A 21,859-nucleotide genomic window follows, 5' to 3' on the forward strand; every position below is an offset into this window, starting at 1 on the left:
GAGCTTGCTCTGCTGGAGAGTGGCACTTAGTTTCGTTGGCTGGGATCGCAGGCTCACCAGGTTGACGTGATTATGGGGTGGCATGTGGTTACACCAGGTGGCGGGCCTGAACGGTTTTATGACCCTGGACAGACTAGGGATTACCTATCTGGGAGAAATTCAGAGTGGTGGTGCCCTGATGTTGTTTCAAACTCTGCAGGAACAATACCAACTTTCCAATATGCAGTTTTATACCTATGTTAAACTACACCATGCCCTATCAGTGCATGTCCCCATAGATACACAGATTCCAGAGTTTGCCCCCCTTGAAGCAAAACTTCTACTGGGGAAGCTGGGAAAATGCACTATTTCTAGGCTCTACTGCTCCTCCATCATTAATTACCCCCAGTTTCCCTGCTTTGCGACAGAGGTAGGAGGTATGGGTGGGGGAGGCGGGGCTAGAAAAAGACAAGCTATCCACGTGCACCTCCGCATGATTCAGTTGAACTATCTGCAAATTACCTACCTGAACCACCAGAGATTAATTACAGTGAACTAGTCGTAAAAAAGCCTGTTGTGTTCGCTGCTCCCTAATTTGAGATGACTTTTATCACATGAACTGGACTTGTCCATCTTTGACCCCTTCTGGGGAAAATAAGGATGCAAGCTATTTAAGGTCAATGGCCACCACGTAGATCTTACCCCCAGAATCTCTTTGCTTTGCTACTGGAGGAGGTTGCAGGGTTGAGGTTGGAGAGGGCCTTTATCAGCGTGGCTACCCTAGTGGCCAAGAGACATAGCCCACAGCTTCAAATCACCCGAGGCCCCTTCACTGACGATATGGCAGAGGTGTTGATTGGTGTGCTCGACAGGAGAAACCAATTTATGAGGCAAAAAGGTGCCCCTGGAAGCATGACAAGATTTATGGCAAATGGTGGACATATCAATAACTAGATTTGGAATCCTAATAATGAGCGTACACTGGTTGTGTGTTTAATGCAAATTAGTATGGATCTGCGTTACTGTATGTTGCTATTAGTGAAAATCACTAAAAGTTGGTTATAAACAAAAAAAATAAAAAAAACATTTAAAAAAAACTTGCGCCTTCTTTGGGGTCCAAACAATGGAGGCTCTCTTCCTCTCACAAAAAATGCCGGAAAATTGATAAACTGACATGAAAAGGTGTCACAACCTTGGGTAGGAATGTCACCATAATCCATAGCAAAATTTTGTCTGTAAAAAAAATGGAGGTAAATGGTTGCTGGACAGACATGGCTTGCAATTTCCTTATGCAACATTCTAATTTTTTCGCTACGAGAAATGCTGTATTTAGAATCAAAAAGTGCAAAGAACAGATGTGGATTGAGGCACATGACGTACACATCAAATATTTGAGAACCTTGTTAAGGTCCTTATGTGTTATCACAAATAGTTTGGGTAGAAAAAGGTGGGTTAACCCCATCAGAAAATGCAACAATGGATGATCTGGTAACCGTAAAAAGTTGCCAAGGCCAACAAATAACCTTTAACGAAAAAGTTACTTACCTTCAGTAACAACGTCTCTAGTAGAGACTATATCTATCCGGAGATTTCTTACTTTAGAATTATCCCCAGGTGTCAGACTGGATCTGGAAGATTTTTCTTAGGGGTCATAGTTTGGCTCCACTGGCTCCGTCGTCCGCCCCAGAAGTGACGCTAGCATGGCCTATAGAAGTGCCACCCAAGCACGCTGACATCAGTTTCTTTTCATGATTTTTCACACCAGAAGCACAGAGCCATGAAGAACATTTACTACTGGTGTGGAAAACTAGGGCCCTGAGAATGAACAGCTCTTCCCCTTGAGAACTGTTTGCAGAGCAGGGAGGATGGGTGGGTTGGTAGGGAATCTGTAGCTAAATATAATTTCTACCAGATAAGGTTTTATCAAAGGTAAGTAACTTGTTCATCTGACAGAGACTCCTAGCCGCAAACAGAATAGATACTCAATACATACCACCCCATAGGTGGGTCTGCGGACTAATTTCACACGAGGAAATCCAGCAGGACCGAACGGGCGAAGTGCCTATCCCGACTGACCTAATTATCCACACAGTAGTGCTTTGTGAATGTGTGCACAGAAGCCCACACTGCTGCCTGGACCGTAACTCTGTGTGGTAAAGCAGAAGTCACACCTTTAGCTCTAACGGCTCTACAACAAAGCCACCCTTTCTTTTCATTTATACCAAGAGGTCCAAGTATTAAAACTTTCAGGGTCTCTCTTAGTAATTTTTACAGACACCATCTCCACTTACATTTCATCACGGCATCATATTTTAAAAGACCTCTGGCAAACAGCCCCCTCAAGGGGCCCGTTGGGAATTGCAGAGCCGGCCACACTAGGAGCTGTCCAATGATGAATCAGACACCCATCTGGGTGTATGACAGCTCTTGCTTCTCAGCAATCAAATACCCCTGATCTGGTTGCTCAGACCCACCCCAACATAGTGCCTGTTCTGTTTTTTTTTTTTTTTTCAAGGACTGCATATTCTACTTGTATACACAGCAGAAAGATAGCCTTTAAGAGTGAACACAGCAGAGACCTGCTGGACAAGAGACATAATGAAAAGCAGACCTTGAAAAATAGGGGCAGAGAGGGAATCGATTTGTTTTCTGCACACCATGTCCCAATTTGTTTCTGAGGGCAGGCATATATCGTCTTGTGGAGGGACACCTGGCTGCCAAAATGACATCACAGACTTCTGGAGGAAAGTCAAAAGCTAACAACTGTCACCACACAATCTTCACGCAAGGAGGCAGAGACTGGACAGGTTTAGATGGAGGACTCTTCCCTGCTGCTGTGACAGAAGATCTTCTTGAAAGGGCAGCCTGACTAGAGGATCGGTTGCCATGTTCAAGAGCTCGGGATATCAGCCTCGCCGTGCCCAGTAAGGAGCCGTAAGGATGACTTGGGTCCAGTCGTTCTTGATCTTCATGAGAACTTTGTGCAGAAGTGGTACTTGGGGATAGGCGTATAGGAGGCCTTAGCTACACTCTAGACGAAAAGCATCTCTGAGTGAGAGCCGCCTTGGAAAGGCCCCCAGGGCATTTAAAAATGAAGGCCTCTTATCTCTAAAATATAATAGCCTCAGATGGGTTCATGTCACCTTTTTTATTTCTTTTAACCAAATTTTTTCTTTTACTTATAAAAGCCTTTTTCAAAATTAGGTGCTCCTAAAATAATGGCACAGTGAAACAGAGTGTGATATTGAAGTGCCCAAGTGTTATATACAAATGTGGTTAAAAAGTACCTAAGAAAAAAGCAAACTTCAAAAGGACTCGTTTATTCCAGGTGTCCTGAAGTCACACATATTTAATCAACATATAATGTAGTCAACATTCTGCCCCTGTATCAAGACATAAATCATTAATGTGTCATCTTCAGGACTGAACAATTCTTCTAGCCGGAAACACCTATTCTAAGATTTTTGACATTGTTTTTTTATGAGTGATTCTTAGTAGTATATAGAATGCGTGTGATCACTTTTGTAAATTTCAAATTTTAGCAGCATATAATCTTTCTACTTGGTCAAACTTCTTTTGATGGCTAAGTGGCGTCAAAAACATTCCTTTACTCCTGCCCTGTGAAAGACATTCTACAGAAGCCATCTGGATTAGATTAATGTAGGAAGTTAGCTCTGGATATACTATCTCAAAGTGAGAGATAGTGTGCACAGAGTCCAAGGGTTTCCCTTAGAGGTTGATAGTGGCAAAATTAGATAATTCTAATGCTCTATTTTGTGGTAGTGTGGTCAAGCAGTAGGCTTATCAGAGGGTAGTGTTAAGAATTTTTTGTACACACAAGGGCAATAAATGAGGAACACACACACTCAAAGACTTAAATCCAGGCCAATAGTTTTTATATAGAAAAATATATTTTCTTAATTTATTTTAGAACCACAAGATTAAAGATGTGAAGTAAATACATAAAATGCAAGGTACTCCCCACAGGTAGGTAAGGAACTTTGAATTAGAGCAGTAACAGACAAAGTTTTAGTTAAAATGGTAGTAAGCTATTTTAAAAGTGGACACTGCAAAAATCAACTGTTCCTGGGGGTAAGTATTGGTTAGTTTTTCAGGTAATTAAGACACTTACAAGTCTAAGTTCCTGGGCATAGGCAGCCCCACGGTCGGGGTTCAAGGCAACCCCAAAGTCACCGCACCAGCAACACAGTGCCGGTCAGGTGCAGAGGTCAAAGGAGGGCCCAAAACACATAGGCGCCTATGGAGAACAGGGGTGCTCCGGTTCCATTCTGCCAACAGGTAAGTACCCGCGTCCTCGGAGGGCAGACCTGGGGGGTCTTGTAGAGCACTGGGGGGGGACAGAAGTAGGCACACAAACCACACCCTCAGAGGAACAGGGGCAGCCGGGTGCAGTGTGCTTATCATGCGTCAGGTTGTCGATAGGAATCAATGGAGGGACCTGGGGGTCACTCTAGTGGTGCAGGCAGGGCACAGGGGTGCTTCTCAGGCCAGCCACCAACTGGACTAGGCAGAGGGTCGCCTGATGGTCACTCCTGCACTGGAGTTCGGTTCCTTCTGGTCCTGGGGGCTGCGGGTGCAGTGCTTGGTCCAGGCGTCTGGTTCTTTGTTCCAGGCAGTCGAGGTCAGGGGGGCCTCTGGACCCTCTCAGCATGCGTCGCTGTGGGGTCCAGGGGGGTCGTCTCAGGTTACTCACGAGGTCGCAGTCGCCTGGGAGTCCTCCCTGTAGCGTTGGTTCTCTGGAGCTCGAGCCGGGGGCATCGGGTGCAGAGGGTGAATTCTCACGCTTATGGCGGGAAGAGTGAAGTCTTTAAAAGTTGCAAAGTTGTTGCTGTTTTTTAACAGTGCCACTGTTCCTGGAAGTTTCTTGGTCCTTTGGGTTCAAGGCAGTCCTCTGAGGCTTCAGAGGTTGATGGTCCCTGTTGAATGCGTCGCTGTGCAGGTTCTTTGAGTCTGGAGACAGGCCGGTAGAGCTGGGGCCAGGTCAGTTGTCGTCTCGGCAGGGCTTTCAGGTCAGCAGTCCTTCATGTTGTAGATTGCAGGAATCTAATTTCCTGGGTTCTGTGGTGTCCCTAAATACTAGATTTAGGGGGGTGTTTAGGTCAGGAGGGCAGCAGCCAATGGCTCCTGTAATGGAAGGTGGCTACACCCTCTTTGTGCCTCCTCCCTGAGGGGAGGGGGGCACATCCCTAATCCTATTGGGGGAATCCTCCAATCTCATGATGGAAGATTTCTAAAAGCAGGGGTCACCTCAGCTCAGGACACCTTCGGGGCTGTCCTGACTGTTTGGCGACTCCTCATTGTTTTTCTAATTATCTCCTCCAGCCTTGCTGCCAAAAGTGGGGGCAGTGGCCGGAGGGGCAGGCATCTCCACTAGCTGGGATGCTGTAACAAAAGGCTCATCGCCAGGTGTTACAGTTCCTGCAGGGGGAGGTGAGAAGCACCTCCACCCAGTACAGGCTTTCTTCCTGGCCACAGAGTGACAAAGGCACTCTCCCCATGTGGCCAGAAACTCGTCTGGTTGTGGCAGGCTAGCAGAAACTGGTCAGTCTAGCACTAGGAGTCGGACTGGTATTCAGGGGGCATCTCTAAGATGCCCTCTGGGTGCATTTTACAATAAATTCCACACTGGTATCAGTGTGCATTTATTGTGCTGATAAGTTTGATACCAAACTTCCCAGATTTCAGTGTAGCCATTATGGAACTGTGGAGTTCGTGTTTGACAAACTCCCAGACCATATACTGTTATGGCTACCCTGCACTTACAATGTCTAAGGTTCTGCTTAGACACTGTAGGGGCATAGTGCTCATGCACATACGCCCTCACCTGTGGTATAGTGCACCCTGCCTTAGGGCTGTAAGGCCTGCTGGAGGGGCGACTTACCTATGCCACAGGCAGTTTGAGGTGAGCATGGCACTCTGAGGGGAGTGCCATGTCGATGTAGTCATTTTCTCCCCACCAGCACACACAAGGTGTGAGGCAGAGTGCATGTGCTGAGTGACAGGACCCCAGGGTGGCATAAGACATGCTGCAGCCCTTAGAGACCTTCCCTGGCATCAGGGCCCATGGTACCAGGGGCACCATTTACAAGGGACTTATCTGGGTGCCAGGGCTGTGCGAATTGTGGGAACAAAGGTACAGTTTAGGGAAAGAACACTGGTGCTGGGGCCTGGTTAGCAGGATCCCAGCACACTTTCAATCATAACTGGCATCAACAAAAGGCAAAAAGTCAGGGGGTAACCATGCCAAGGGGGCATTTCCTTACAATGAGGCACAGCACGCATCTGAACCCCCTAGTCTTGCTTTAGAGGTAGAATCCCTCGCAGCATTTGGTAAATCTTAGATTATGAGACATCTGTTTTCTCTTCGACCATTGTCAATAAAGTAGGCCTACACACCTGCTGCTCAGAACGAAACATGACAACGGTTAAAGAAAAAACAGATGTCTCATAGACCCGACCACTGGGTGTCCCACCCATGGCATCTGTGGGTGCCACGCTCTCCGTCATGCAGAGGCTGAGGAACATGCACAGCTCAGTGGCTGGGAGAGGCAAAGGTGCAGCAGGAAGCCCCTTTCGTAGCTACAAAAGGTGGATTGAGAATGACAAGGGGCCACAGAAAAGCCCAAGGACCCGGCCATAGCCCAACTGTCTTTAGGGCATTCCAGCACTGATTCCGCCTTGTCTCTGAAAAGACCGGAGCCATCAAAGGGCATGTCCATCAGAGATCACTGGACATTCCCCCGAAAAGCCAGATGTCCTCAAGCAGGCGTGGCGACTCAAGGCCACTGTCCATGAAACAGCACTGCACAGTGCGTTGGTCATGTCAAGTCCATAAAGTATGGTGAATTTCGCTGCATCTCTCCTGTCGATGATCGCCTCAGAGAGCAAGGCCCTGGCCTCCTCCAGGACTGATGGCAGCACTTGCGCAACACTGTCCCACAAAGAGTGGGAGTAGTGGCCCAAAAGATATGCGCTGTTCACAGACTGAAAAGCCAGGCTGGTGGAAGGATACAACTACCCCAAAGCGTCCAGCCTCTTGAATTCACTATCCAGGGGTGCAGTAGGGAATGCGCCAGGATTTACATTGGACCTAGTGATGATTGAATCACCAGGCTTTCTGGGGTACAGTGTTGGCTGATGGAGTTTGGGCCCCCTGCAGTGGGATGGTAGCAGCAGGCAGTCGTCCTATTCACAGGACCCCCTGTGGTGGGTTCGGACCATGTCCCCAGTTGGACGTCAGTGAGGGCCTCATTTAAAAGGAGCAGTGGTTCAGAAGGGGAGACTCCCAGCTGCAGTACCTCGGTTAAGTTGTTAGTTTTGACTGTCACTGAGGGAAGATAAAACTCGAGGACCTCTGCCACACTTCACACCACAATCGCAAAGAACGCTTCCTCCTCTGTAACCATGGTAGGGGGAAGAGCATACCAGTATCTGGAGAAGTATTCAGTCCGCCGGCTTCAGCCAGCTGCACTGTAACCAAACTCAGAATCAGGTCTTCAGCAGTTCTGAAGTGAGACAGACAGGCATTCTGACACCCTTGTATCCTCTCTGGAGTTTGAGAATGGTGGAAAAGGGCCACTTCCCACTTTGACTTTTTGTGCTTCTTCAACTTAAAGACTTCAACTGTAACGAGGACATGCTTTGAGAATGACTTCAGGAAAGGGGCGTCCCTTCAACTTTGACATGTCACAGCACCGAGCCTTCTGATGTTTGATGACAGAGCTTCGCCGTGTGTTCCTGTAGGTCTTTGGGTTCATCTAGGCACAGCTGTCACAGGCCCTGGAGCTGTGCTCTGAACACAGGTACCATGGGCATACCACATAGGGATCTGTCACAGACATCTGTTTCCGACAGTCCTTAGAAAGTTTAAATCCTGTTGTTCTGTGAGGTGACCTATTTCCCTTCCACACAGGTAAAGAGAATTTTGGAGAAAAAGATTTGTCAGAGAGGAGCAGAGGTCGCATCCACAGACCCAGAAAGAAAGTAACCAATGTCAGCACACCTGGGTGGCGATTATAAGAGTCCCTGCTCGTCACTTCTGCAGCGGAAGCATGGAGCTGCATGATAACATCTACTGGCATGCAGGAGAACTGCTTTTGAGTTTCTAGATCCAGTCTTACGCCTAGGGGAATAGTCAAAAGGTTAGAAATCTGTGGGTATGAGTATACATTAAAAATGCTAGTTTTAAGCCTCACCTCATTAGTACTATTTAAAGCTTTTTATGCTCAAAGTTCCATTGGTTTGAAAATAATGAAGTCTGCAGTAAGAGTTCTGACAGTTCAAAGTTTTTCAATCATAAGAAAAGCCGAAGAGAAAAGGTTACCTTAACAGCTCCTTCAGTCTCCATGAACCAGCGCCTCAGCATGGACTGGATGTGTATATCACTCAGCTCATTGTTAGCGTTCAGGATCTCATTCTTGACTACCTCCTCCAAGAGGAGACGCCGTAGTCGCCAGTAGAAAAATGTGCGGGCACTCTTCCACTCAATGATGTCCTTGGGGAGATATGAAGGTAAGGAGAATACAGAGTTTATTCAGTAAGAATAAAATAACTGTTTCGTCTGTCCAGTATTTCTTTTCTTTAATTTATACATTAGCACTTCTCTCCAACAAATTAAATCATAAAAATTGAAGAACATCCTAAGAAACAAGACTGTAAACAAGTAGTTCTACCACTATATATAAATATATGTATATATACATATATATATATTTATATACACACACATATAGCTATGTCTAACTTGTAATATTTATTTGCAAATTTTAAACTTTAAAGCCTCATGTGTGGCGAGCTCCTATGGTGTTATCACCTTATACCAGGTCCAGGTATCCCCTATGAGTGAGATGTAGTCAGTGTCTAGGAAGCAGGCTCTCTAGAGGTAGCTGTGGATGAGCAGCCAAGACTTATCTAGGAGACATGCAAAGCTTATGCAATACCATTGTCGTCACAGAGCACTTACAAACATGAAAGAACCACATGGTGTTACAACAATAGAGGTACTTTATTATGGTTACACAATCACCAAAATACTATAAAGGCAATTCCCCAACTGGAGGTAAGTAAACACACTATTATATGTACATTAGAAGTCAGGAATGAACATAAAAGGCAACAGAAAACTGTGAAAGCAATAATAAGTACTGAAGGTCCTGCGGGGGACCAAACCATATACTAAGAAAATGGAATGCGAAAGTCAAGCCCCCACCCAAGAAAGTGAAATCGGTAGAGGGGAGCTGGAGGAACTAGGAACCCTAAAAGGTAAGTACCAGAGTCCCCCCCCCTTCCCCAGTGACCAGAAGAGAGGTAAGTATCTGGTTCTCTCCAAATCCACCAAAAGGACGTCAGAAAAGGATAATGCAAGAACCAGACAAGAGAGCAAGAAACCAAAGGTGGATCCTGGTATAGCAAGACCTGGAAAGGAAGGGGACCAAGTCCAGTTCTCATTGGAATGTCCAGTGGTGGCAGAAGCCACTACTCACCCATCTATGGATGCAGGACCAGGTCGACGGTGGACAAAGACAGTCAGCAGAGCAGCACCCTTCTCTTGATGCTTACCTGCTTCCTTCTTTGTGTGGTCACCCCGTGAAGTTTTTGTGGTCACCCCCGTGGAGAGACTGTTGCAAGCAGAGTCGTCGCTGTGGATGCAGACTGTCGGTTCCTGGAAGGTTCAGTTGCAGTTCCAGTGGACAGAAGATGAAGTAAACAATGCAGAGGAGTCCTGTTGGAATCGTGTACGTCGAATCTGAGGACCCACCCAAGAGTGAGACCCTAAATAGCCCTAAAGTACAAGCTACTTACCTTCAGTAACAAAATATCTGGTAGAGACATATTCTAGTTGCAGATTCCTTAAGTTAGAATTTCCCCCAGGTATCAGGATCCGGAGATTTTTCTTCAAGCAATACCCTTGCGCATTGGGAGGTGGCGTTGTTCGACTTCGCGGGCGTCGTTGGCGTCGTAGTCGCTGTGATGACGTCGGGAGTAGTATATTGATGCCGCCATCATGCAGTGACGTCAGTTTCTTTTAATGACTTTCCACGCCAAAGCGCAGAGCCACTAAGAACAGAGTTGAGCCACAGGCAAAAGGACCTGAAAGGGGGAATCCTTGTCCCTAGAAATCAGTTCGCAAGCAGGGAGGATGGGTGGGCGGTAAGGAATCTGCAACTAGAATATGTTTCTTGCAAAGCTCTTTTTGGGTCCAGACGGTGGAGTCTCTCCTCCTCATGGGAAGGATGTGGGGGTGCGTAGAAAGTAGGTAAGAGTGATGGACTGGCCTACATGAAAGGGTGTAACCACCTTGGGAAGGAAGGAAGCCTTAGTGCGCAACACTACTTTGTCAGGGTGCACAAACAAGTATGGAGGTTTTGAGGAAAGGGCCTGAAGCTCACTCACCCTGCGAGCAGAGGTGATAGCAACAAGAAAAGACAGTTTTGAAGGTGAGGAGCTGCAAGGGACAATTATGCATAGGCTTAAAGTGAGTACACATCAAATAAGTAAGTACAAGATTAAGGTCCCACTGAAGCATGATAAACGGAGTGGGAGGAAATAAATGGGTGAGTCATTTTAGGAATCTACTCACAGTAGGAGATTTAAAGAGTGAGGGCTGATCAGGTAGCCTAAGAAAAGCCAAAATGGCAGACAAATACCCTTTAAGGGTGCCCAAAGCAGAGCCCTGGTGGGCCAAAGAAAGAATGAACAGAAGAACCTCAGATAGAGGGGCAGAAAGGGGAACAGATTTGTTGGTACACCATGCCACAAATTTATTCTAACAATAGGCGTATACAGTTTTGATTGATGGACACCTGGCTGACAAGATAACATCGCAGACTTCTTGTGGAAGGGCAAAAGCCATCAACTGTCGCCGCTCAATCTCCACGCATGAAGGCGGAGGTTGGACAGTTTCGGGTGAACAACCGTCCCCTGTTGCTGCGACAGATGATCCGCCCGAAGAGGCAGTCTGAGTGGAGGATCGATGGACATGCTTAATAGCTTTGGATACCATACTCTCCGTGCCCAGTCCGAAGCCACCAAGATGACTTGGGCCCGGTCGTTCCTGATTTTCTTGAGAACTCTGGGCAGAAGAGGCATAGGCGGAAAGGAGGCCGGAGTTCCACTTGAGATGAAAAGCGTCTCCGAGCGAGTGCCGCCTCGGAAACTCCAACGTGCAAAACAGCTGACATTGCGCGTTCTCGCCAGATCTAACCAAGACTCTCCCCACTGCTGAAAGAGACCTTGCGCCACCTGACGCCATTTGTACTCAGCTGTGCATCGACGGCTGAGTTTGTCCGCTCTGGCGTTGAGGGCACCCACCAGATGTTGAACCATCAGGGTAATGGCCTGATGTTCCAGCCATGTCCAGAGCTGTAGTGCCTCCTCACAAAGGGTCCAGGACTCTACTCCGTCCTGTTTGTTGCAGTACCACATGGCAGTAGTATTGTCCGTGAACACTTGCACCACTTTCCCTTTGAGAGAGGAAAGGAATGCTTTCAACGCAAGCCTGATCGCCAGGAGCTCCAGAAGATTAATATGGAGCCCAGACTCCGCTGAAGACCAGAGTACTCTGATCTCCACCTCTCCCATGTGGCCGCCCCAACCCAGAAGTGACACATTTGTCACTATAGAGAGATCTGGTTGGGGAAGGGAGAGGGATCTGCAGTGGACCTAATGCGGATTCTAAAGCCACCACTGCAGGTCTTTCACAGTCCTCTCTGAGATCTGGACCATGTCGGAGAGATTCCCCTGATGCTGCGCCCACTGGAACTTCAGGTCTCACTGCAGAACCCGCATATGACATCTGGCATGTGTTACTAGCAGGATGCAGGAGGCCATGAGTCCCAGCAGCCTAAGAGTCAGTCTCACCGAAACCCAAGACCTAGGCTGAAAAATCAGAATCATAGCCTGAATGTCTTGGACTCTTTTCTCGGGAGGATAAACCCAAAACTGTACTGTGTCCAGAACAGCTCCAATGAAAGGGAGCGTCTGAGAGGGAGTCAGGTGTGACTTCGGCACTTTTATAGTGAACCCCAGCATGTGCAGGAGGTTTGCCGTAGTCTGAAGGTGGGAGATGACTTTCTGGGGCGAGTCCCCCTTCAACAGCCAGTCGTCAAGGTAGGGGAAGACTGAGACCCCTAACCTGCGCAGATGAGCTGCAACCACTGCCATCACTTTTATGAACACCCGAGGGGCGCTGGTAAGGCCGGAGGGGAGAACGGTTGTAAGTAACGACTGTGGGCAGGCAGGATTGGGATGTGGAAGTAAGCGTCATGCAAGTCCAACGCTACCATCCAGTCTCCTGGGTCCAAGGCAGACACAACCTGAGCCAGGGTGAGCATTTTGAATTTCTCCTTCTTGAGGAAGTAGTTTAGGTCCCGAAGGCCTAGGATGGGACGTAAGCCCTTGTCCTTTTTTTGGTATCAGAAAGTAGCGGGAATAACAACCACAACCTACTTCTGGCATAGAGACCTTTTCTAAAGCTCCCTTGGCCAAGAGAGCTGCGACTTCTTGGCGGAGAAACGCCCAATGATCCTCTGGAAGGATGGAGGCATGGTTGGTGGAGCAGATTCGAAAGGGAGGGAGTAGCCCTTTCAAACTATCTACAAACCCCACCTGTCCGTGGTGATGTTTTCCCAGTGGGGCAGGTGATGGCGAATTCTGCCAACAACTGGACGGGAGTGAGGGGACGGACTAGGAGGGTTTGGAGGCTGCAGCGGGGGGAGAGGTGGACTGGGCAGACCTCTGGTTCCCTGGCCCACGGCCACGTGGTATTCCGCGTCCCCGGTCACGCAGAGGCTGAACAGCGTGGGCGGCACGGTGGCTGGGAGGAGAATGGCCACGAAATGGGCAAAAAGCAGACTGTGGTGGGCGAGGGGCAGAGGAAAGACCGAGGGACCGAGCCGTAGCCCGGGAATCCTTGAATCTCTCCAAGGCCAAGTGCGCTTTGTCTCCTAAGAGACGTGAGCCATCAAAGGGCATGTCCATGAGTAACTGTTGGACATCCCCAGAAAAACCAGAACTATGCAACCAGGCATGGCGTCGTAAGGCCACCATTGTAGCAACCGATCTGCCTAGAGAGTCGGTCGTGTCCAGCCCACAAAGGATTGTGAACTTTGCCTCATCTACTCCATCGTTCACAGCTTGAGAAACAATAGCACGGTCCTCCTCCGGTATCTGTGGCAGGACTTGCGCAACCGTTTCCCACAAAGAGTGGGAATAGCAGCCCAAAAGGCATGCGGTGTTCACAGACCACAGCGCAGGACTGGAGGAAGAAAATAACTTCTTGCCAAACTGTTCCAGCCTTTTGGATTCCCTGTCCGGGGGTGCGGAAGGGAATGCACCTGAAGAAGAGGAAGCCTGGCTAACAAAACTTTCAAGCGTGGGCTGTTGGGTCAGGAATTTAGGGTCGTTCGGAGGGGGCCCCTGTCTTGTGTTTGGACCAGGTACCCAAAAGGACATCGGTGAGGGCTTCATTAAACGGCAAAAGGGGTTCTGAAGTAGAAGCCCCAGGCTAAAGCACCTCTGTCCGGAGATTAGACATGACCTCAACAGTGGGAAGCTCAAGACCAAGGACCAGTCCATAGAAAGGACATCCTGGTATTCATAAGGGTCCAGGGACCCCTCCAGTCCCTCCCCATATTCGTACCCATAAGAAAAATGGTCCAAATCCGACCTGGGGCGAATACGTGAAGCTGGCCCAGACACAGGCTCCGAGGACGGAGGCCTTGTGCGTGGACGCTCATCCCACGTAGCGTCGGCGCAAAGTCGGAGAGCAATGGGATCTCTTCGACTTCTTCTTCTCACCTTGACCTGAGGATTTGAAAGAAGAGTGGTGATGACTCTGACTAGTCTTGAGACCTTCCTCTCAAGCGAAACCGGGACCTACGCGGAGTCGAGTGCCGGGCCGCCAGGAGCTTTAGGGACCGCTCCCTCAAAGCCTTTGGGTGCATGGCCCGGCACCTGGAGCACGACTTTGGGTCGTGGTCGCGCTCAAGACACCACAGACAATCACGATAAGGATCCGTCACCGATATCGTACGGTGACAGTCCTCGCACGGCTTGAAACCGGTCTTCGGGGACATCCTCGACACACAAAATTTCACACAAAAATTCGAATTCAGTCAAAGATAGACCAGGGTAGCTCTTCTCCGGATCAGCGCGTGGCGCGGAAAGAAAAGAACTGACATCACTGCACGAGGGCAGTGTCTATGTACTACTCCCAACATCACGACGACTACGACACCAATGACACCCGCTGAGTAGACCGACGCACAAGGGTATTGCTCGTAGAAAAATCTCCGGATCCATTCTGACACGTGGGGGAAATTCTAAGATAAGGAATCTGCAACTAGAAGTCTCTATCAGATAGGGGGATTGGTCACCTAGCAGGGTGACAACCTATCAGGAAATGGTTGTCACGTTATCTGTCTGACCTGGCCACTCAGATGCTCCCATGGCCTTCTGCCCACCTTGAATTCAAGATGGCAGAATCAAGTGGCCACCTGGAGGAGCTCTGGGCACCACCTCTGGGGTGGTGATGGACAGGGGAGTGGTTACTCCCCTTTCCATTCTCCAGTTTCACGCCAGAGCAGGGACCAGGGATACCTGGACTGGTGGAAACCGATTTATGCAAGGAGGGCGCCAAATGTGCCCTTCAAAGCATACAAGTGGCTTGGGGAGGCTACCCCTCCCAAGCCATGTAACATATTTTCAAAGGGAGAGGGTGCAGCCTCCCTCTCCCAAAGGAAATCCTTTGTTCCGTCTCCCTGGGCTTGAGCTGGTCAAGGTTGCAGCCCACGGGGCACCCCTGGTGCCCCAGCACCCTGGGTACCTAGGTACCATATACTAGGGACTTACATGGGGGCACTAGTATGCCAATTTTGGGGAGTACTAAGTCAGGAACAACCACGTTCATGGGCTGAGGGCAGAGTCACTGGGGTCCTGGTTAGCAAGATCCCAATAAACACAGTCAAAACACACTGACAGCAGGCAAAAAGTGGGGGGTAACAATGTCAAAAAGAGGGTACTTTCCTACAGTCTCATAACTATTAATGTTGTCAAACAGCGTATATTTAAACTTAATAATCTATTATCTTTCTTCCCCCTGCTGTAAATAGATAGGTTTCTATCGATGGGGTTATTTTAGGTCCTTCTATATCACTTGGTAAAGAAGTATATATGTGTGTATATATATATATATATATATATATATATACACACACACATATATATACACACATACATATATATATATACACATACATATACACACCCATTTTGCAACTCACCACAAACCCTTAAAAAGCTGAAAACGTAAGCTTCAAGAAGAAGCCATAGACAAGATTGTCTTGCCACTGTGCAACAACGCTTTGGGCACAACTATCTTACACTGAAACCTAATAAGACTGACATAATTGGTAGCTGAAACCCCCAAAAAGCCTTGGGCAGACACTATTCTAGCCATCTTGTTTGGGTTTCACCACATGGAGAATTTAATAGTGAAATCACTGGGCATTCTATTGCCTCAGGACCTTACTATGAATGTATAAATCTATTCAGTCTGCAGTACGTGTTTCTATGCCCTCTGATTGCTAATAAGTGGCCTGCCCTGCGCCAGTAGTAGCAAAAGGTGTTCTTTTTAAGCTGGGGTCATGACCTTGCTGAATTCCGTGGTGTACAGGATCCAGCAGTCCGTCGTATTATACATCTGAAAAGAATCTGATCATATTTCGTATGTGCATAAAAATCTTCATGTGCTTATTACGAAGCCATCTCTTCCCGTCTCACATTCTGGGTGTTTGTAGCGCTCTTTTCTACTGTATTTTAATTCTTTTTTTGTTTTGCAATTTGTTTGTTTTTATTCTTTCACTCTTACTGCTCATACCCCAAGAATACCACTCAGCATATTTTGCGCTAAAAATGAAAACATCTAGCAACCGTTTTGCAAATGCAGGGTAGTCCTGGACAGGCCTCATATGATCCCCTCATTTCTCTAAATAAACTTTGGAAAATTCACCTAATGCGGTGGTGTTATATTAGTTTTAGGACACAATGTGATCTTCATTTAATAATTTTATTATCAAACTTCGGATATCTTTTATAGGTTTAATTATGCAAATGCTGGTGACATAAATGATGATTTCTGGACCAATGTGGTGATGATGTCTTGTGGCTGGTCCAAAAACTTTGGACCAGACTCAGAAAACTCAGAAATTTACTCCTGTAGGATTAAGATCAAGTTTCGAGCGCACCTTTGAATTTTTAGGAATTTTCTAAGATTTCCAGGAGTAATCCTCTGATTCAGCAACTGTTTTAGGGTTCAGTGAGTATAGTTTTCCTATCTCTTATTACTGAAATCCAAAAGGTACACAACCACACATGCACAGGTGTAAACAAAAGTGCAGATAGACTTAAAAACTAAGGGCCCAATGATTAAAATTGGATTGGAAAAGCCTAATTTCAATTTCCAACTAGTAAAGATTCTTAAGAACTGACCTATGTACTAAAAGGTCGGTTCGTGAAATTCCGATTTGGAATGGGTTGCAATCTGACCTAGTTCATGAACTGTAGTGTGCGTGTATATATATGGAAAATGTCACTTACCCAGTGTACATCTGTTCGTGCCATTAGTCGCTGCAGATTCACATGCTGTGCACATCCCGCCATCTGGTGTTGGGCTCGGAGTGTTACAAGTTGTGTTTCTTCGAAGAAGTCTTTTCGAGTCACGAGACCGAGGGACTCCTCCCATTTCGGCTCCATTGCGCATGGGCGTCGACTCCATCTTAGATTGTTTTCCCCCGCAGAGGGTGAGGTAGGAGTTGTGTATGCTAGTAATAGTGCCCATGCAATGGAGTAATGTACATAATGTAGTTTAAAGTAATATATTTACAAATATACAGATGTTCAAGATCAACTTCTAAACGGCTACATGCTCCCGGGGAGGCGGGTGGGCGCATGTGAATCTGCAGCGACTAATGCCACGAACAGATGTACACTGGGTAAGTGACATTTTCCGTACGATGGCATGTGTAGCTGCAGATACGCATTCTGTGCATAGACTAGTAAGCAGTTATCTCCCCAAAAACGGTGGTTCAGCCTGTAGGAGTTGAAGTTGTTTGAAACAATGTTCGTAGTACTGCTTGGCCTACTGTGGCTTGTTGTGCCGTTAGCACATCTACACAGTAGTGTTTGGTAAATGTATGAGGCGTAGACCATGTAGCTGCCTTACATATTTCGGTCATTGGAATATTTCCTAGAAAGGCCATGGTAGCACCTTTCTTTCTAGTTGAGTGTGCCTTTGGTGTAATAGGCAGTTCTCTTTTTGCTTTAAGATAACAGGTTTGAATGCACTTAACTATCCATCTAGCAATGCCTTGTTTAGAAATTGGATTTCCTGTATGAGGTTTTTGGAAAGCAATAAATAATTGTTTTGTTTTTCGAATTAGTTTTGTTCTGTCAATGTAGTACATTAACGCTCTTTTGATGTCTAATGTATGTAGTGCTCTTTCAGCTACAGAGTCTGGCTGTGGGAAGAACACTGGTAATTCTACTGTTTGATTTAAGTGGAACGGTGATTTGACTTTTGGTAAAAATTTAGGATTTGTCCGTAGAACTACTTTATGCTTGTGTATTTGAATAAATGGTTCTTGTATGGTAAATGCTTGAATCTCACTTACTCTTCTTAAAGATGTGATGGCAATTAAAAATGCAACTTTCCATGTTAAGTATTGCATTTCACAAGAGTGCATGGGCTCAAAAGGTGGACCCATGAGTCGTGTTAAGACAATGTTGAGGTTCCATGAAGGAACTGGTGGTGTTCTTGGTGGTATAATTCTCTTTAGACCTTCCATAAATGCTTTTATGACTGGTATCCTAAATAGAGAAGTTGAGTGCGTAATTTGCAGGTAAGCTGAAATTGCTGTAAGATGTATCTTAATGGAAGAAAAAGCTAGCTTTGACTTTTGCAAATGTAGTAAGTATCCTACGATGTCTTTGGCAGATGCGTGTAAGAGTTGAATTTGATTATTATGGCAGTAATAAACAAATCTTTACCACTTATTTGCATAGCAATGTCTAGTGGTAGGTTTCCTAGCTTGTTTTATGACCTCCATACATTCATGTGTAAGGTCTAAGTGTCCGAACTCTAGGACTTCAGGAGCCAGATTGCTAGATTCAGCGATGCTGGATTTGGGCGTCTGATCTGTTGTTTGTGTTGCGTTAACAGATCTGGTATGTTTGGTAGTTTGACATGAGGCACTACTGAAAGGTCTAGTAGTGTTGTGTACCAAGGTTGTCTTGCCCATGTTGGCGCTATTAGTATGAGTTTGAGTTTGTTTTGACTCAACTTGTTTACTAGATATGGAAGGAGTGGGAGAGGGGGAAAAGCGTAAGCAAATATCCCTGACCAACTCATCCATAACGCATTGCCCTGAGACTGATCTTGTGGGTACCTGGATGCGAAGTTTTGGCATTTTGCGTTTTCCTTTGTTGCAAATAGATCTATTTGTGGTGTTCCCCAACTCTGGAAGTAAGTATTGAGTATTTGGGGGTGAATCTCCCATTCGTGGATCTGTTGGTGATCCCGAGAGAGATTGTCTGCTAACTGATTCTAAATTCCTGGAATAAATTGTGCTATTAGGCGAATGTGGTTGTGAATCGCCCAATGCCATATTCTTTGTGCCAGGAGACACAACTGTGTTGAGTGTGTCCCTCCCTGTTTGTTTAGGTAATACATCGTTGTCATGTTGTCTGTTTTGACAAGAATGTGTTTGTGGCTTATTATGGGTTGAAATGCTTTCAGCGCTAGAAATACTGCCAATAGTTCTAAGTGATTTATGTGAAACTGTTTTTGGTGAGTGTCCCATTGTCCTTGGATGCTGTATTGATTGAGGTGTGCTCCCCACCCTATCATGGAGGCATCAGTCGTTATTACATATTGTGGCACTGGGTCTTGGAAAGGCCGCCCTTTGTTTACATTTATACTCTTCCACCATTGAAGCGAGGTGTATGTTTGGCGGTCTACCAACACCAGATCTAGAAGTTGACCCTGTGCCTGTGACCACTGTGATGCTAGGCACTGTTGTAAGGGCCGCATGTGCAACCTTGCGTTTGGGACAATGGCTATGCATGAGGACATCATGCCTAGGAGTTTCACACCATTTTGACCTGTATTTTTTGTTTTGGATACATGGCCTGTATTACATTGTGAAATGCCTGAACCCTTTGTGGACTTGGAGTGGCAATCCCTTTTGCTGTGTTGATTGTCGCCCCTAAGTATTGCTGTGTTTGACACGGTATAAGGTGTGACTTTGTGTAGTTGATTGAGAAACCTAGTTTGTGGAGGGTTTCTATGACATACTTTGTGTGTTGTGAACACTTTTCTAGCGTGTTGGTTTTGATTAACCAATCGTCTAGGTAAGGGAACACATGTATTTGCTGCCTTCTGATATGTGCAGCTACGACTGCCAGGCACTTTGTAAAAACTCTTGGCGCAGTTGTTATTCCGAATGGCAACACCTTGAATTGGTAATGTATCCCTTGGAATACAAACCTTAAGTACTTTCTGTGTGAAGGATGTATCGGTATATGGAAATATGCATCCTTTAGGTCTAGTGTTGTCATGTAGTCTTGTTGTTTGAGTAGTGGGATTACGTCTTGTAATGTCACCATGTGAAAGTGATCTGATTTGATGTAGGTATTTAATGTTCGGAGATCTAATATAGGTCTCAGACTCTTGTCTTTTTGGGGTATGAGAAAGTACAGAGAGTAAACTCCTGTTCCTTTCTGGTGTTTTGGTACTAATTCTATTGCTTCTTTTAGTAGCAATGACTGAACCTCTAGTCCTAAAAGATCTATATGTTGTTTTGACATATTGTGTGTTTTCGGTGGGACGTTTGGAGGGAATTTGAGAAATTCTATGCAATAACCATGTTGGATAATTGCTAGGACCCAAGTGTCTGTTGTTATTTCCTCCCAATGTTTGTAAAATTTGGTTAGTCTCCCCCCCACAGATGTTATGTGTTGGGGATGTGTGACTTGGAAGTCACTGTTTGTTTTGAGGAGTTTTGGGACTTTGGAACTTTCCTCTATTCTTTTGGAATTGTCCCCCTCTATATTGTCCCTGAAAACTTCCTCGCTGATACTGGCTCTGGTAAATGGGTCTTCTTTGTGAGGTTGTGGGTTCTGCGCTTTGTCCTCGAAACCCCCCTCTAAACTGTGTTTTTCGAAATGTGCCTCTGCCCTGTGGGGAGTAGAGTGCGCCCATGGCTTTGGCCGTGTCAGTGTCTTTTTTAAGTATTTCGATCGCAGTGTCCACCTCCGGCCCAAACAACTGCTGTCCGTTGAATGGCATATTCAGCACAGCTTGTTGTATTTCTGGTTTAAATCCTGATGTACGCAGCCATGCATGTCTCCTTATTGTTACTGCTGTGTTGACAGTTCTAGCAGCTGTGTCTGCAGCATCCATTGCTGACCGTATCTGATTGTTGGAGATACTCTGTCCTTCTTCTACTACCTGCTGCGCTCTCTTTTGGAACTCCTTGGGCAAATGTTCTATAAAGTGTTGCATTTCGTCCCAATGGGCCCTATCGTATCTGGCCAACAAAGCCTGTGAATTGGCAATACGCCACTGGTTTGCTGCCTGTGCCGCCACCCTTTTGCCTGCAGCGTCGAATTTTCTACTTTCTTTATCTGGAGGTGGTGCATCTCCTGAAGTATGTGAGTTCGCTCTTTTGCGCGCTGCCCCTACTACAACTGAGTCCGGTGTTAGCTGTTGTGTGATGTACACGGGGTCTGTTGGTGGCGGTTTATATTTTTTCTCCACTCTTGGAGTAATGGCCCTTCCTTTTACAGGCTCTTCAAACACTTGTTTGGAGTGTTTTAGCATTCCGGGTAGCATAGGAAGAGTTTGATACTGGCTGTGTGTGGATGACAGTGTGTTAAAAAGAAAGTCGTCTTCAATGGGCTCAGCATGCAGGCTGACATTATGAAATGCAGCTGCTCTCGACACCACCTGTGCATAGGCTGTACTATCCTCTGGTGGCGACGGTCTAGCTGGATAACATTCAGGACTATTATCTGACACTGGTGCGTCATAAAGGTCCCATGCGTCAGGGTCATCTTGACTCATTCCTGTATGAGTTGGGGATTGCATCATTGGTGGAGTGGCTACCGGTGATGGTTGCGGAGAGCACTGTGGAAATGGTGGCGGGGTTACTTGGTTAGCCACCTTTGCCTGTGGCTGCTTGTCTTTTTCCTGAAAGGCAAGTTTGCGTTTCATTTTAATCGGAGGGAGAGTACTGATCTTCCCTGTTTCTTTTTGGATATGGAGCCTTCTTTGGTATAGCCTGGCTCTATTGTTTCCAATTCCTGTCCAAATCTATGTGTCTTCATTTGTGTGGACAGTCCTTGTTCCTCAGTGTAGGAACTTGTTTTTGGTTCCGAGGCCGGATGTTTCGGTATCAAAACCTTTTCGGCTTCTTTTTTCGGTTCAGACGAAACCTTCTTTACTTTCGGCGTCGTGGTCTCTCGGTGCCGACCCATTTCGGTGCCGCTATCTTGGTGCCAAACCTGCTCGGAGCCACTATCTCGAGGCCGAGATTGCTGTGTGGCGGTATCTCGACCGGAGTCGGATGACTTCGCCCCCAGCGTGCCCTTTTTCGGTGCCGATGATCGGTCACCTATTTTTCGGGTTAAGCCATGGCCTGTTGGCGGTGGCGTCCCCTGGGCTTTAGTGGTTTTTTCGTGAGTTTTGTGTTTCGACGTCTTACTCACGGTTTTCGGCGTTTCTTCGGGATCGATCTCATCCGAGTCCGATTCCTGGATGGAGAATGTTTCTTCCTCCTCCTCGAAACGCTCTTGTCCTGTC

The 21,859-nt window shown here is 46.7% G+C and overlaps 1 protein-coding gene across 7 annotated transcripts in view; it reads right to left on the bottom strand.

The window, feature by feature from the left end:
- The window catches only part of ACACB (acetyl-CoA carboxylase beta), a 1,528,264-nt gene that overhangs the window by 71,923 nt on the left and 1,434,482 nt on the right, over window positions 1-21,859 (bottom strand). For all 7 annotated transcript variants that reach the window (XM_069214760.1, XM_069214756.1, XM_069214757.1 and 4 more), the window contains one exon: window positions 8,324-8,494. In XM_069214760.1, coding sequence (XP_069070861.1) covers window positions 8,324-8,494 — 171 coding nt within the window. The remainder of the gene's footprint in view (window positions 1-8,323; window positions 8,495-21,859) is intronic.

Source organism: Pleurodeles waltl, chromosome 11, assembly GCF_031143425.1.
Source record: "Pleurodeles waltl isolate 20211129_DDA chromosome 11, aPleWal1.hap1.20221129, whole genome shotgun sequence".
Classification (NCBI taxonomy): domain Eukaryota; kingdom Metazoa; phylum Chordata; class Amphibia; order Caudata; family Salamandridae; genus Pleurodeles; species Pleurodeles waltl.